Source organism: Helianthus annuus, chromosome 4 (assembly GCF_002127325.2).
Source record: "Helianthus annuus cultivar XRQ/B chromosome 4, HanXRQr2.0-SUNRISE, whole genome shotgun sequence".
NCBI lineage: Eukaryota > Viridiplantae > Streptophyta > Magnoliopsida > Asterales > Asteraceae > Helianthus > Helianthus annuus.
In genome coordinates, this window is record NC_035436.2 from 164,616,203 (window position 1) to 164,632,770 (window position 16,568).

The following is a 16,568-nucleotide window of genomic DNA, read 5'->3' on the forward strand; positions in this document are numbered from 1 at the left end:
GTCTAGAGATGCCCGGAAGGATCTGGAACAGCCCGTATTGTTCTAGCAACATGAGGGCACTATAAGGACAACAATGCAGCCAAGAAGGATGTAGAAATGGCTGGTCAAAACAGCCCTTAAAATCTGCCATAGAACTCTCTAGAATTTCAGCAAAATATCTTGATATTTATGTAGAATTATCTAGATATTGTTATGTAGATTTTTGTAAAGGAATGATCTAGAGATGGAACCATCTAGATCAGCTCCTAAGTAGTATAAATAGGAATACTAGGCATCATTTGCACTCACCCCTCATAACTCATTCATAACCCAACTACTTGTGAACTCTTTACTTGTAAACTTTGTTCAAGTAATACAAAACCCATCTTTGTTGTAGTATTGCACTAGAAAACCGTTCTTGTGTTCACACACACAAAGACTTCTGCTGCCATACATAACCAAACCCATTCGAAAGGCTTAACTTAGAATCATTCTAAGTGTCGCACGAGAGTAGGAAAGTTACTCCGTGACAGTAGGCTACGTTTGTGAGTTATTGGAACTTTGTTGTCTGATATAAAGGAACCGTATGCTACGGTTGTTTAACTGTAGCTTATGTCGCAACATGTAACTTCATCCATGGCTTCATTTTAACTTTTGATTAATGACACATAGGCCCCTGGACTTCGTTCTTGTACGTTCCTTGAGCATCCAAGTTACTTTTTCGACCCGAACAACTTCCGAACAATGTGATATATCTATTTTCTCATCCTTGAGCGTTCCGCATCATCTCCTATCGCTCATACTTTACCGAATTAGGCCGATTAACCTATAAAACCACAAAACTGGTAGTTATCATATTCGAAACACTTAACCGCCTAAAACATAAAAAAACACACAAGATAAGCACTTTAACACTCGGGCTTCACCCTCTCCATCAGCATTCGTACTTGCCTATCTTCTACCATTAAGTTTGTGACACTCACACCCTCGCCATGATACCATAGCTTACAAACATTACACCCTATCCAAAACCCACCATCCTCTCCGCCACAGCTGCCACAATATGTCTGCTCTTGTTCTTCTTAACTCTCCACACTGTCTTCTACAGTGTTTGAGGTTTGTCTAGCACTTGACCGCTGCAAATATGAGGATTTAATATGTTATATGATCATGATAACAAGTTAACTAAAAAGAAAATGGGTCACGTGACCCATGTTTAATAAACTAACTACTTAAATCATGTTTGCTTACATTTGGGGGGATCCCAGATTTGCTTCCACTAGCTTCACAACTCTTGCCTCGGTTGGTTCGTTTCAGGGTGCAGGAAGGGCATTTGTACTTGCCTATCTTCTCGGCCATTGAGTTTGTGACACTCACACACTCGCCATGATACCATAGATCACAAACTTCACACATGATCCGAAACTCACCATCCTCTTGGTAGGCTCCGCCACAGCTGCCACAATATGCATGCTCTTGTTTCAATTCTCTTACAGATTCAACCAGATTGTTCATGCTGTTAATCAAGTGCAGTCATTCTAAAAAGAACTCTGATAATTGATAGATCACAAACATATAAAATTTGATTAAAAAAAACTTGAAACTTACTTTTTAAATTGCAAAATCCATGTGCATTCATTCTAATTTGTGGAAATTACAATAAATTTAATCAATTAAGTTAGACTCTTCACATGTCACCTTAACATTATAGGTTAGAAAGGTGCCAAAATCCCTAAAATACCCCTAAAGTGTCTTAAAATTTTGGACATTGGGCAAGTTGACCCCATCTAAAATAGCTTGGTTCTCTTGTACATTTTGCTTGAAGATGTGTACACAATGTAAAATTATCATAAGGCTAGAAAACCTAGTTTGCTTAATAAGGTAGTATAGATCTATACTATATAATAAAAGAAACCACTTTGAGGACACATGTCACTCATTGGAGCCATCTATTTTTTAGCATATTAAAATTAAATAATTATTTAAAATTAAATAATTATTTATGAGATATACGTAGAGATATACTATTTAATATATATAATTATGAGATATACGTAGAGATATAGTATAGATTAAAAACTTATTTAGAAAATATACTATTAATATTAAATTATTATTTTTATAATATATTTCCTTAGATATAGGAATAGGCAGAGGCGTCTCTGAGAATTCACGTACCCTGTTCGAGATTGAAAAAAATGTGCCCTTCTGTTATGTTTTGTTATTATTTAAAAAAAGATCAAATCAGTATTGGGCTTAATAAATCTAATTCCAAGTGGGCTAAATTCTAAACGATAAAAATGATTTTTAAATTGGCATATATTGAAAGTGGTATGTGTTTACTATTTAAAAAAAATAACATATACGTATTGGATTTTTTTTTTTAAATCGCATGCCCCTCGAAATTGTGGGCCTTGTGCGGAGGTCCTCCCCGCACACCATCAAAGCCTCCCATAGGAATAGATTACATTGTAGTTTTATTATATCGTAGAGAGATTTTATTTTAATATTTACGTTTATACTTTTACATCCAAATTTAGGTAACATATTTAAATTGTCTATGACTCTTTATAATCAGTAATATGTTTTAAATATATTTAACTTTTTATAATCAGTAAATGTTTTAAATAAATTTATTTTAAATAAAATATTATACATTTTTTAAATATGTTTTATAAAAATAAGAATATGACTTAAGATGTAATTTTAAGGAGAGAAAAATTATTATTATTTAATAGGAGAGAAAATGCAGGAAATCAAAATCTAAAATTAATCAGAACTCAACTCGTGTATTACACGAGGTTTTTTAAAGATATAAGTTTTTATTATTTACTATATAAAATTACATTTATTCAACCCGTGTAACACACGGGGTTTTGTAAGATACAACTTTTTTTATCATTTACTATACAAAATTACATTTATCCAACTCGTGTAATACATGAGGTATTTAAAAATATAATTTTTTATTATTTGATATATAAATTCAACCCGTGTAATACACGGGGTTTTTTAAAGATATAACTTTTTTTTATAAATTACTATACAAAATTACATTTATACAACATGTGTAATACATGAGTTTTTTAAAATATAACTTTTTTTATTATTTGATATATAAAATTAGATTTATTCAACCCGTACAATACACGGGGTTTTTTTAAATAAATAAATAATTTATTATTTAGTATTTTTTCATTATTTGATGTATAAAATTATATTTATTCAACCTGTACAACAATACAAGGGGTTTTTAAAGATATAACTTTTTATTTTTTAGTATATAAAATTATATGTATTCAGTCTATGTAATAAATAAAGTTTTTAAATATATATTATTTTATTATTTAGTATATAAATTCATATTTATTCAACCCGTGTAATACACGGGGTTCTAATCTAGTTATTATATATTTTTCATATCTTTTGATTATAACTAGTGTAATTTCCTACGCTATCTGATGCAGGCACTCCAATCAACATGTGTTTATATCGCCACAAAAACAAACACTCATACCGGTACTAATGTTGTTTGGTTCGTCACAAGTATCGATATCGGTAGCGGTTTTATAATCACACTGTATAAATGAAAATGAATACGGGTGGATGTTGTTTGGTTCGGCAGTAGCAATATGGTGTCAATTTATCGACACCAAAAACCATAAAAATGATTATCGGTACTGATACCGATCTGGTTCGGTAGGTTTTCCGTTTGGTACAGTAGCGACGCGGTATCCGTTTTCAATAAGATGTACCAAGAACCATGAAAATGAACAATGGTACTAATATCAATGTTGTTCGGTCAGTTTTCCGTTCGGTACGGTAGTGGCACGATATCCGTTTTCAAAAAAAATAAATAAACATGGTTGAGTAGTAAATTTATTAAAAAATATTAACCAACACAAATTATTTGAAAAAGAAAAATCATTTTGAAAAAATCAAGTTATTAGAAAAATTGACATTGGATATTTGAACACTCCTTTTGTTTAAAGTCGTGTTATATGCGATAATAGATCAAGTAAAACTCATTTCGATGGAAGTAATGTCTTGAACTTTTGTCCGGTTTTGGTTGTTTAGGAATAGAGTTAACTAGGATTAAGCATCCCCGCGTTGCGGTGGGGGCGAACATCAATGTCACGCTACTGCCAACGACCATCAACACTGAAGTTGCGGCGTGTTAATGAGAATATATTAAACCGAAACGTAAAACATATAAAAGAATAACTAAGTCGATCTAGGACCCGCGCGTTACGATGAACTTGTCAAACGAAAAAAATAGACAACGTAAATTCACAAACGCAAAAGAAAATTACTCATCTAAAAACCAATTTTATTCCTTTTTGCAAATTCATTGGCTATTTGTATATCATCCATTCTCACATATCCAAGTCAAAATAACATGTATGTTCCCTGTGATTTGCTCACTTGTCACTCGGATAGTCCCCAGATTGGATGACAGTTAGGTTGCTCAGTTAAGTTTAAATGAAATGACCAAATTACCCTTTCTTATTAAAAATAATAAATCTCAAATAAATCATTTACCCCACCACCATCACCTCCACCCAATGTTACAGAAATCGGCCTAGGCGGCCGATTAATCGGCGCCTAGGCGCTAGTCGGTGGGTTATTGCCTAAATTTAAGCTAGTCGGTCAAAAAATCGGTTATGGTCAAAATCGGTCAAAGTCGGTAAAAGTCGGACAAAATCGGTCAAATTCGGTCAAAATCGGACTAATCGGGCCAATGTTTTTTGACCCAAAAAACATGTTTTTTTCACCCAAAACCCCAATTTTTGAAACCTGTCCATGGTTTAAAGCCCTAATTTTAGTTATAAACCTATTTTAACATTTAAGTTTAGGTATTTTAACATTTAACCCCCTCTATCTTTCACTAGTTTACATATGGTTCCAAAACTTTTAAATTTATTAATAAAAAGTATAAAGTTATCTCCTAAACTTGTAAATTTATTAATTATTAATAAAAAGTATAAAGTTATCTATATATATATATAAATTTATAAAATTATACTTAAAAAGTCCAATCCGATTAATCCCAATTAATCCCTATTAATCCCTCGGCGGTACCTCACCGCCCAACTAGCGCCTAGCGCCTTCTACAAAATTGCCTCCGCCACCACACCACCACATCACCTCCACCACACCCTCATCATTCAAAATCAATTTCCTAAGCCCTCTTAGATCTACGGCTACAAAAGCATGTAAATACACAGCTTTTTTTAATCCAACGGCTAAATAGAATGAAGCACATGCACGAAATACACGTGTCACCAAAACACGTCAGTTTGCAAAACAACATGTCGGTAAATTGTTTTTATTGAAAAACATGTCGGTTTACAACTTTGATTTTGAATGAATTTTTTACGTATTATCCAGAGCATCGGCTTATTGTACATAGATAAATCTATTCATTCTTCGACCACATAAAAGAACAAATCAAAACTCAAAATAAACAAATTATCAAATACTTATAACAGAAGCAACATTCAGGTTCTTTGAAGAAAAATGAGAAAGTAAGAAAACACGATCTGGAATACTTATAACAGGGAGGAGATGAATGTTTAAATAGTGACGCATATTTTCGAACCGTCACGGTTCTTTGATGAAAAATGAGAGGTTTTGAATGGATAGCGGCAGTCGAGTAGTCGACCTTGGCCACAGCGTCCGGTGTCACATTGGTTGGCACTTTGTTTCCTTGCCGTTCAAAAAAAAAATATTTTACATGATGACGCATATAAAAGACTTCTTGCCCTACTCACGCGTAACTTTAACTTGACACTCTTTCAATATAGCACAAATTGACCCATTCGTTAGTAAACTGGTAAACTTATCACCTCTAATAATCTGTAATTTGTTCATTGCAGTTTGCATACCAAAATGTGTCTTTTTCTAATCATGACAACCCATCAGGCTCTCCAAGAGCAACCCTAAACAGATCAACTTTTTTCATCAGATTAAAAAACATGTGTGAGATTTAAAGTTTTGAACCAACACTCATTTCCTTAAGTAATTTCATACGTATGTTTCTGTTGAAAAAATTTATGCATCTATATTTTTTTAACCATTAAATCCAAAGGCAATGAGACGAATCTATTATCTATAGTTGAAACATAAAATCAAGATATATTGTCAGGATATGAGTTCAAAATTCCACCCGTAACAATCATATAACCCATTAAATCCTCATATTTGCAGAGGTCAAGTGCTGGACAAACCTCAAACACTGTAGAAGATAGAAGAAGAACAAGAACATACATATTGTGGCAGCTGTGGCGGAGAGGATGGTGGGTTTTGGATAGGGTCTGATGTTTGTAAGCTATGGTATCATGGCAAGTGTCACATACTGAATGGCCGAGAAGATAGGCAAGTACGAATGCCCTTCCTGCACCCTGAAATGAACCAACCGAGGCAAGCGTTGTGAAGCTAGTGAAAGCAAAGCTGGGATCCCCCTAAAAGTAAGCAAACATGATTTAAGTAGTTAGTTTATAAACAAGGGTTAAGTGGCCCGTTTTCTTTTTAGTTAACTTGTTATCATGATCATATGACCCATTAAATCCTCATATTTGCAGAGGTCAAGTGCTGGACAAACCTCAAACACTGTAGAAGATAGTGTGGAGAGTGAAGAAGAACAAGAGCAAACATATTTTGGCAGCTGTGGCGGAGAGGAAGGTGAGTTTTGGATAGGGTGTGATGTTTGTTAGCTATGGTATCATGGCGTGTGTGTGAGTGTCACAAACTCAATGGCCACAGCTTATGTCTGCTCACACACTCGTCATGATACCATAGCTTACAAACATCACACCCTATGCAAAACTCACCATCCTCTCCGCCACAGCTGCCACAATATGTTTGTTCTTGTTCTTCTTCACTCTCCACACTATCTTCTATAGTGTTTGAGGTTTGTCCAGCACTTAACCTCTGCAAATATGAGCACTTAACCTCTGCAAATATGAGGATTTAATGGGTTATATGATCATGATAACAAGTAAACTAAAAAGAAAACGGGTCACTTGACCCTTGTTTAATAAACTAACTGCTTAAATCATGTTTGCTTACGTTTAGGGGGATCCCAGATTTGCTTCCACTAGTTTCACAACTCTTGCCTCGGTTGGTTCGTTTCACGGTGCAGGAAGGGCATTTGTACTTGCCTATCTTCTCGGCCATTGAGTTTGTGACACTCAGACACTCGCCATGATACCATAGATCACAAACTTCACACATGATCCGAAACTCACCATCCAGCTGCCACACTATACATGCTCTTGTTTCAATTCTCTTACAGCTTCAACCAGATTGTTCCTAGCGTTAATCAAGTTGAACAAACGTGTCCTGTAAAAAAATAAATGAGAACGTGAGTCATTATTGTGGACTGCAGCAGTAGACATCATGCATTTAAAATAGGGGTGGCAAAATGGGTTTTTGTCAGGATGGAATTGGGCATGATAGGCTAAAAATATAAATAAATCAAAAAATTTTAAAAAATCAAAAAAATTAAAAAAAATCAAAAAATTAAAAAAAAAAAAGGTTCAGTGCTTTTTGAGGATTGTACGTCACGACGAACTTCATTTGGTACCGGGTACCGATACCGAACCGTACCATCAAATCAGCCAGTCCAGCATAACTGTAACCCTTAGTTGTGCAAAAGGACATAATAGCCTTAACTGGGTGAGTCAAACTCGACTAACTGGGCTTTATGCAGCTATAAATGCCCAATTACGATCTAGTGTCGAAGTCCTTTATGTATTTTTATAATTATTTATCAACTAACGCCAAGATACAAATAGGTGCTTTGATATTAATGGAAGCAAATTATCAAACACCAGGTGTGCATGGCCATGGAGACACCCAACTCCTTTTTTTTTTTTTTAGGGTGGAGGGTATAGTCAATCACCCTAGGGTGTTTGAGTGAAATCCTACCTAATAATATTATGTCATGTCAACTCCCCATTCTACTCCCAATTTTACACTCAATCACTAGGTATGGTCAAACACCCCTCAATCCTCCTCTCAATCACATCGGTGAACAATCACCGATTTTTGTTTCTCTCTCCAACTCAAACACCCAAATCAATCAAGTGGGGGTGGTCATCGATCGGTGACTCCCACTCAAACACCCAACTCCCCGAACCTATACCCTCCACCCTTACTCATTTTTATGTTACACATAGAAAAAGAAAGTATGTTCACAGGAAGTATCGAAGACAACACCTTCAAACTACAAAATCGGTTCTAACCCTAATTTTTAGCAACAAGACACAGCACAAAGCAACAAAACCCCCAAAATCAATCATATATATTCTGATTTGTAACAACAAATTTGAAGTGGATTAAAGCTTAGTTCCATCAAAAAGCATCATAATCATCCCAAATTTGAAGAAAATCAAACAAAACTGATCACAAGGTGAAAAATACCTAAAAGCATGAACGATGATGAAATTTAAGTCTGAAACTCCACTAAATCGACACTTTTGAGTTACATTGTAAGTAGAGTGAATGATAGTGATATTGGATTGGTGAGTGGGAATGATTCCATTGCAAAATCAGTTGTTCTCACGTTTGGACTCCTGCATACTTAAGTGATTCGTAGGGTTTACCCATCCTGACCATTAACTTACCCCTCCTGACCCCATATCATATAATTAATTAAAACCTAATAAGCCCCTTCTGGCCCCTCCAGATTTAAAAGCTAACCCAAAACAGCCCATGATTTTCTTTGTAAAGCCCATATCAACTTTGGGCCAAAATTGCCAGGTCTATTTAAAAGTTAAAAATAGTCTGGACCTATTATCTTTGTCTTTAGCGTAAAAGAAAGCCATTTTGAATAACCACAAGTCACTATGGACTGTAATAGGGGTGTTCAAAAAACTCGTGGCTCGCAGCTCGCTCGAAACTCGCTCGAAAAAAGTTCGAAAAGAGCTCGGCTCGAAATTGGCTCGGTTGTAAACGAGCCAGCTCGGCTCGGCTCGATTTGTAAGCGAGTCGAGCTCGAGCTTGGCCTGGCTCGGCTCGTGAGCTCGTGAGCCAGCTCGATAAGGTTTACATCCTTCATATTTTTGTCCCACATCGCTCAGAAGACAAAAATTAAGGGAGTATTTCCCCTATAAAAGAAGGTAAGGAAAATGTACAAATAGATTTAAGTATTTATACTTGCATATTTAGCCATTTGGTTAAATATAATTGCAATTATGGCCCTTAGTCTATGAAAATATTCATTTTTAGGGTTTTTTAAGTAGTAAATTTTGCGGTTTTTTGTTAATTCGAGCTACATCGAGCCGAGCCGAGCTAGCTCGAATTTTAATCGAGTCGAGCTCGAGCCTCAAATCTCAGCTCGATTTGAAATTCGAGCCCGAGCCGAGCCAGCTCGAATTGAGTTCGAGCCGAGCTCGAGCCAGGTCGAGCTCGGTTCGACTCGGCTCGTTTACAGCCCTAGACTGTAACCATATTGAGCCACTCGTTTCTGAGGTGTAAAAAGTTACGAAAATACCCCGCATCATTCAAAATCAATTTCCTAAGCCCTCTTAGATCTACGGCCACAAAAGCATGTAAATACACCGCTTTTTTTAATCCAACGGCTAAATAAAACGAAGCACATGCACGAAATACACGTGTCACCAAAACACGTCGGTTTGCAAAACATGTCGGTAAATTGTTTTTATTGAAAAAAAACATGTCGGTTTACAACTTTGATTTTGAATGAATTCTTTACATATTATCCAGAGCATCAACTTATTGTACATAGATAGATCTATTCATTCTTCGACCACATTAAAGAACAAATCAAAACTCAAAATAAACAGATTATCAAATACTTATAACAGAAGCAACATTTCAGGTTCTTTGAAGAAAATGAGAAAGTAAGAAAACACGATCTGTAATAGGCAGGGAGGAGATGAATGTTTAAATAGTGACGCATATTTTTGAACCGTCGTGGTTCTTTGATGAAAAAATGAGAGGTTTTGAATGGATAGCGGCGGTCGAGTAGTCGACCTTGGCCACAGCGTCCGGTGTCACGGTGGTTGACACGTTGTTTCCTTGCCGTTCAAAAAAAAATATTTTACATGATGACGCATATAAAAGACTTCTTGCCCTACTGACGCGTAACTTTAACTTGACTCTCTTTCGATATAGCACAAATTGACCCATTCGTTAGTAAACTGGTAAACTTATCACCTCTAATAATCTGTAATTTGTTCATTGCAATTTGCATACCAAAAGGTGTCGTTTTCTAATCATGACAACCCATCAGGCTCTCCAAGAGCAACCCTAAACGGATCAACTTTTTTCATCAGATTAAAAAACATGTGAGAGATTTAAAGTTTTGAACCAACACTTTTTCATACGTATGTTTCTTAACAAATGATTGAAAAAAAATTTATGCTTCTATAGTTTTTTAACCATTAAATCCAAAGGCAATGAGACGAATCTATTATCTATAGTTGAAACATAAAATCAAGATATATTGTCAGGATATGGGTTCAAAATTCCACCCATAACAATCATATAACCCATTAAATCCTCATATTTGCAGAGGTCAAGTGCTGGACAAACCTCAAACACTGTAGAAGATAGAAGAAGAACAAGAACATACATATTGTGGCAGCTGTCGCGGAGAGGATGGTGGGTTTTGGATAGGGTGTGATGTTTGTAAGCTATGGTATCATGGCGAGCGTCACAAACTCAATGGCCGAGAAGATAGGCAAGTACTAATGCCCTTCTTGCACCCTGAAATGAACCAACCGAGGCAAGAGTTGTGAAGCTAGTGGAAGCAAAGTTGGGATCCCCCTAAAGGTAAGCAAACATGATTAAGTAGTTAGTTTATTAAACAAGGGTCAAGTGACCCATTTTCTTTTTAGTTAACTTGTTATCATGATCATATAACCCATTAAATCCTTATATTTGCAGAGGTCAAGTGCTGGACAAACCTCAAACACTGTAGAAGATAGTGTGGAGAGTGAAGAAGAACAAGAGCAAACATATTGTGGCAGTTGTGGCGGAGAGGATGGTGAGTTTTGGATAGGGTGTGATGTTTGTAAGGTATGGTATCATGGCAAGTGTGTGAGTGTCACAAACTCAATGGCCACAGCTTATGTCTGCTCACACACTCGCCATGATACGATAGCTTACAAACATCACACCCTATCCAAAACTCACCATCCTCTCCGCCACAGCTGCCATAATATGTTTGCTCTTGTTTTTCTTCACTCTTCACACTATCTTCTACAGTGTTTGAGTTTTGTCCAGCATTTGACCTCTGCAAATATGAGGATTTAATGGGTTATATGATCATGATAACAAGTTAACTAAAAAGAAAATGGGTCACTTGACCCCTGTTTAATAAACTAACTACTTAAATCATGTTTGTTTACGTTTAGGGGGGTCCCAGATTTGCTTCCACTAGCTTCACAACTCTTGCCTCGGTTGGTTCGTTTCAGGGTGCAAGAAGGGCATTCGTACTTGCCTATCTTCTCGGCCATTGAGTTTGTGACACTCACACACTCGCCATGATACCATAGATCACAAACTTCACACATGATCCGAAACTCACCATCCTCTTAGTAGGCTCCGCCACAGCTGCCACAATATACCTGCTATTGTTTCAATTCTCTTACAGCTTCAACCAGATTGTTCATACAATTAATCAAGTGAAACAAACGCGTCCTGTAAAAAAAAACAAATGAGAACGTGAGTCATTATTGTGGACTCAAGAGTAGACATCATGCATTTAAAAGTTAAAAGTAGTCTGGACCTATTATCTTTATCTTTATCAAGGTTTTTAGCGCAAAAGAAAGCCATTTTGAATAACCACAAGTCACTGTGGACTGTAACCATGTCGACCCACTCGTTTTGCAGGGCCGGTCCTAGAATTTTGGGGGCCCAAAGCGAATTAAAAATTCAAGGCCCTTTTTTTATTTTTTTAGGCTCGTAATTTCGGTTTGTATCTGACATGAAATATATTAGGAAGAAACTTATAAAGCACTTAACCATTATATAAACTAGATAATTTCCCTAATCAAATAATGTTGGGATCTAATACATAAATCAAATCTAAGTTGGTCAAGAGAGTTTACCCTAACAAATAACAACTTACATTATGTGTGAAAGGAATTAAAACAAACTACTTATTTTAAGTATACTATTGTTATTAATTAGAAACGATTTTTTTAAATAAAATTTTACATGGACGTATCATGTTAAAAATTGTGTGGACAAAATATTTTAACTTGTTAAATTAAGAGATGTGATTAAAAAAGATGCATTTATAACCCTTTATTAAAAGAGTGAGTGAGATGATTAATAATTTTGAAAATGGGTAGCAGGTGTGATTCGAACCCAACCCTCTACAAAAACCAAATCTTGTTCTTTCCACCAAACTACACTTGTATTAATGTTAACAAACATCACTGTAAATATAATATTCTTTTTTTATAAATATAGATTTTTTTTTTTTAGAGGCCCTATTTTTTCGGAGGCCCTAAGCCGTCGCCTAGCCCAATTACACTAACGGGCCGGCCCTGACAGGTGTAAGAAGTTACGAATATACCCTCATCATTCAAAATCAATTTCCTAAGCCCTCTTAGATCTACGGCTACAAAAGCATGTAAATACACCGCTTTTTTTAATCCAATGGCTAAATAAAACGAAGCACATGCACGAAATACACGTGTCACCAAAACACGTCGGTTTGCAAAACAACATGTCAGTAAATTGTTTTTATTGAAAAACAACATGTCGGTTTACAACTTTGATTTTGAATGAATTCTTTACATATTATCCAGAGCATCGGCTTATTGTACATAGATAGATCTATTTATTTTTCGACCACATAAAAGAACAAAACAAAACTCAAAATAAAAAGATGATCAAATACTTATAACAGAAGCAACATTTTAGGTTCTTTGAAGAAAAATGAAAAAGTATGAAAACACGATCTGTAATAGGTAGGGAGGAGATGAATGTTTAAATTGTGACGCATATTTCGAACCGTCGCGGTTCTTTGATGAAAAATGAGAGGTTTTGAATGGATAGCGGCGGTCGAGTAGTCGACCTTGGCCACAGCATCCGGTGTCACGATGGTTGGCACGTTGTTTCCTTGACGTTCAAAAAAAATATTTTACATGATGACGCGTATAAAAGACTTCTTGCCCTACTCACGCGTAACTTTAACTTGACTATCTTTCAATATAGCACAAATTGACCCATTCGTTAGTAAATTGGTAAACTTATCACCTCTAATAATCTGTAATTTGTTCATTGCAGTTTGCATACCAAAATGTGTCTTTTTCTAATCATGACAACCCTAAACGGATCAACTTTTTTCATCAGATTAAAAAACATGTGTGAGATTTAAAGTTTTGAACCAACACTTATTTCCTTGAGTAATTTCATACGTATGTTTCTGAACAAATGATTGAAAAAATTTTATGCTTCTATAGTTTTTTAACCATTAAATCCAGAGGCAATGAGATGAATCTATTATCTATAGTTGATAAGAATCAAGAACTGAAAACAGGTATATTATAGAAGCGCAAATTGATAACCGAAATTAAAACAAAACGAAGAAGAGAACATAAAAGGGTCAAACATCATATACCTTTTTCATTGAATAAGATAACCATAGAACAGAAGTCTTGGCATCAATATTTAATAAACTTATGAGCCAAGAAGAATTTTTACAATTTGTCAACAATACGCCTTTTTCGTCATTAAGACAAAGCATAAATTCAGAATCTGCTAAATCCAAATCACTTTGGGTAACAAACTTATATGTATTCGGAATACACCAACAAACAAAGTGTAATTAAACATGAACTCAAAGCGCCGTTAATCAACTAACCTCATCGCTTGTAGTACCATCATCAAGCAAGAGCACCTCCCAATCTCTGCTTTCGGCAGAATCACTATCGGACCAATCACTAAACCCCATCGAATCATCATCAGAGTATAAAGGCGAAGAAGTAACATCATGAACCTTCAAGTTCGACGGAAAAACGAAACCTTTAGCTTCCAAACGACACAAAACCTGCCAGCATAACGAAAAACCAATATTTCTTACTACGGTGGCCTAAATGATCCCAAGAACAATCAACATTTCTTACAAAAGTAATTTTACCTTAAAACAAAAAATCCCAATTTTAAGCTCCTTAACATGTCGAAGATCAAGTATAAACCCTTTAAGCATCTCTTCTTCGGCTTCTTTAGGCGTTGTTGTATCATAATGCCCACCCTTGGTATAATCCAAATCCGCTTCAACCAACGACGACACATCCACCAACGAAAGCTTCCACAACAACAAATCATCATGAATCGCCAGCGACAAAACACCCGGAGCATTAATCTCAACAACATCCTCAACATTATCATCATCCGGAACCATATACCCAGAAAACACCAACTTCTTAACACTCTTCGACGTAATATTAACCCGCCTGTACCCATAACAATTATCCAACACCAAAGTCTCCAACACAGGACTCCCAGACAACACATTCTCAATCAAACCCTCATCCAAATTCGCATGAGAAATCCATAACTTGTTAAGCTTACTCCACTTAACATCCCCTATGGGATTGAACACGCATCCTGACAATTTCAGATTAGTAAAACAACAACAGTTGAAAAAGAACTGGTCCAGTAAGAACTCAGCTTCACATTCTACATTCCACAACGTCAAATTAAGCTCTTGGACGTTGCAATTAACGGCGTAACGGATCCAATTGTTGACCTGTGACTCAAACCGGTAGTCGTAACAGGTGTAGACTGTTAATTTGTTGAGTTTAAAGTGGTGACATTGAGAAAGGGTTTTGTCAACGTAGGAATAGAAATGGGTTTGTGGGTGATTGTGGGTTTTGTGATGTGTGAAGATGAGAGTGTGAAGAGAGGTCCAGAGATGTTGCCAGCGTTTGGAGAGTGTGGTGGTTGTAAGGGCGTGTTTTGTGGAGGGTAAACGAGAGAGGATTTCGATGAGTAAGCAGTCTGGTAAAGAACTGATTCGATCTTCGAATCGGATCCGTTTTAGGGTTTCGGGTTGAGTTTGGGGCTTTTCTTCTTCTTCTTCTGCTGCCATTTTGGTTTCCTCCATGAAAGAACAGTTGAAGATGAATCAAGGTCTGTGTGGTGGTCCCTAGACTCTGTGGAATTATCATACTCGAATATTATTTTTATAGGAAAAATGGAGTAAAAGGAACAATATACTAAAAAGTCTAAAACAAGGTATGAATTTCAGAAACAATTAGGGCCGCAAACGAATCAAATTTTCAGCAGATAGTTTGTGAGTTGTTCAACGGGAAGTTTATTTGTGTTTGTTCGTTTATTAAAGAAATGAACACGAACAAGAAATTATGTTTGTTTAGTTAAATGAATGAACACGAACAGAGGTCGTGTTCGTTCATTTATGTTCGTGAATGTTCGGTAACGTGTTCGTTTGTGTTCGATAGTTCATTAGTGTTTTAGTTTTTATATTTTATTTAAATACATCAAAATTCCGACAAATGAAAAATATTTAATAAGTGTCAGTATATTGTATATTATGTACATGAACATTTGGTTTGTGTTCGTTTTTTTTTTCCATTTGTGTTCATGAACATTAATTTGTGCTCATTTGTATTTATCAACATCCGTTTTCGTCCGTCGCCTAAAATTAATAAACAAACACAAACGAACACGAATATATTATATCGTTCAGTAAGTGTTCATTAACACTTACTGAATGCAAACAAAGTTTGTCTCAAAATCGAATTTCACATTGATAAGTCTTGGTAAATATAGGTCCATTTTACTTCCAATACATAATAAAATACCAACTAAATTTGCACATGTTTCCAAACACTAGGTAGTTTGACCAATTTCCATCAGTTTTACTAAGCCAATTTTTTTTCTTCTTTTATGAAAAAAAGAATAAAATAGCTAACCTAAGGGCCAAGACTATATGTCTCGTTATGCCGAATTCATGTTATATGAATCATATTTTTTTTTTTTTTTACAGAGTAAGATCCTTTTTCATTCCACACGAAAACGGGCAATTACAAAGCAATGGCAGGGTATGTATGGTTTTTGATACGTACTTATATTATGAATTCAACCATTTTAATCTTTATATGACTTAAGGAATTATGATCTTTGAGGCTTCATGCTTCTTGTTAATTCTATGTGCATATATACTTGATAATCATTAATACTTGGTCAACTTTCATCTAGCACTTGATTATTTTTACATTTTTGCACATATACCACATATGAAAATTTAACACCGTCTTTCATCACATTACGATAAACTGTAACATGACTACTTAAAAACATTTTTCCTAAAACCTTATTCGTATTTATACAAGTTATATTTAGATCAAATGGAGTTCAATCTTTGTATGGTTTCTCCATTATGTTAGGTTATTTTACCTATCACCAGTTCTTACTCGTTTATATTTTCACCAAAACTCGAATGATCATTCCAACTGAACATTTAGACCACTCGGCGTGGAGGGCTTGAAGGGAGGGGGTGGAGAAAAAAAGCACGGGGTGGGAAAGTGGCGTGAAAGAGAATAAAAAATTAAAAAAATAAATAAATAAACATTAACCAA

General features: G+C 35.4%; 1 protein-coding gene across 6 annotated transcripts; it reads right to left on the reverse strand.

Annotated features, from left to right (window-relative positions):
- Positions 1-5,415: 5,415 nt before the first annotated feature.
- LOC110937183 (putative F-box/LRR-repeat protein At3g18150) lies at positions 5,416-15,136 on the reverse strand. Of its 6 annotated transcripts, none has more exons than XR_004890432.1 (5): positions 14,105-15,136; positions 13,829-14,014; positions 10,543-11,652; positions 6,210-7,323; positions 5,416-5,688 (listed from the first exon to the last, which is right to left on the reverse strand). XR_004890432.1 is itself a non-coding variant. In XM_022179577.2 (3 exons), the coding sequence occupies exons 1-3, from the start codon at positions 15,071-15,073 to the stop codon at positions 11,629-11,631; spliced, it is 1,179 nt and encodes a 392-aa protein (XP_022035269.1). In that variant the 5' UTR covers positions 15,074-15,136; the 3' UTR covers positions 10,355-11,628. The 6 variants fall into 6 exon arrangements, 1 of the variants encoding a protein (XP_022035269.1); XR_004890431.1 differs by lacking the exon at positions 5,416-5,688 and adding an exon at positions 5,701-5,921; XR_004890433.1 differs by lacking the exon at positions 5,416-5,688 and having other exon boundaries at positions 6,018-6,443.
- Between the last annotated feature and the right edge of the window lie 1,432 nt (positions 15,137-16,568).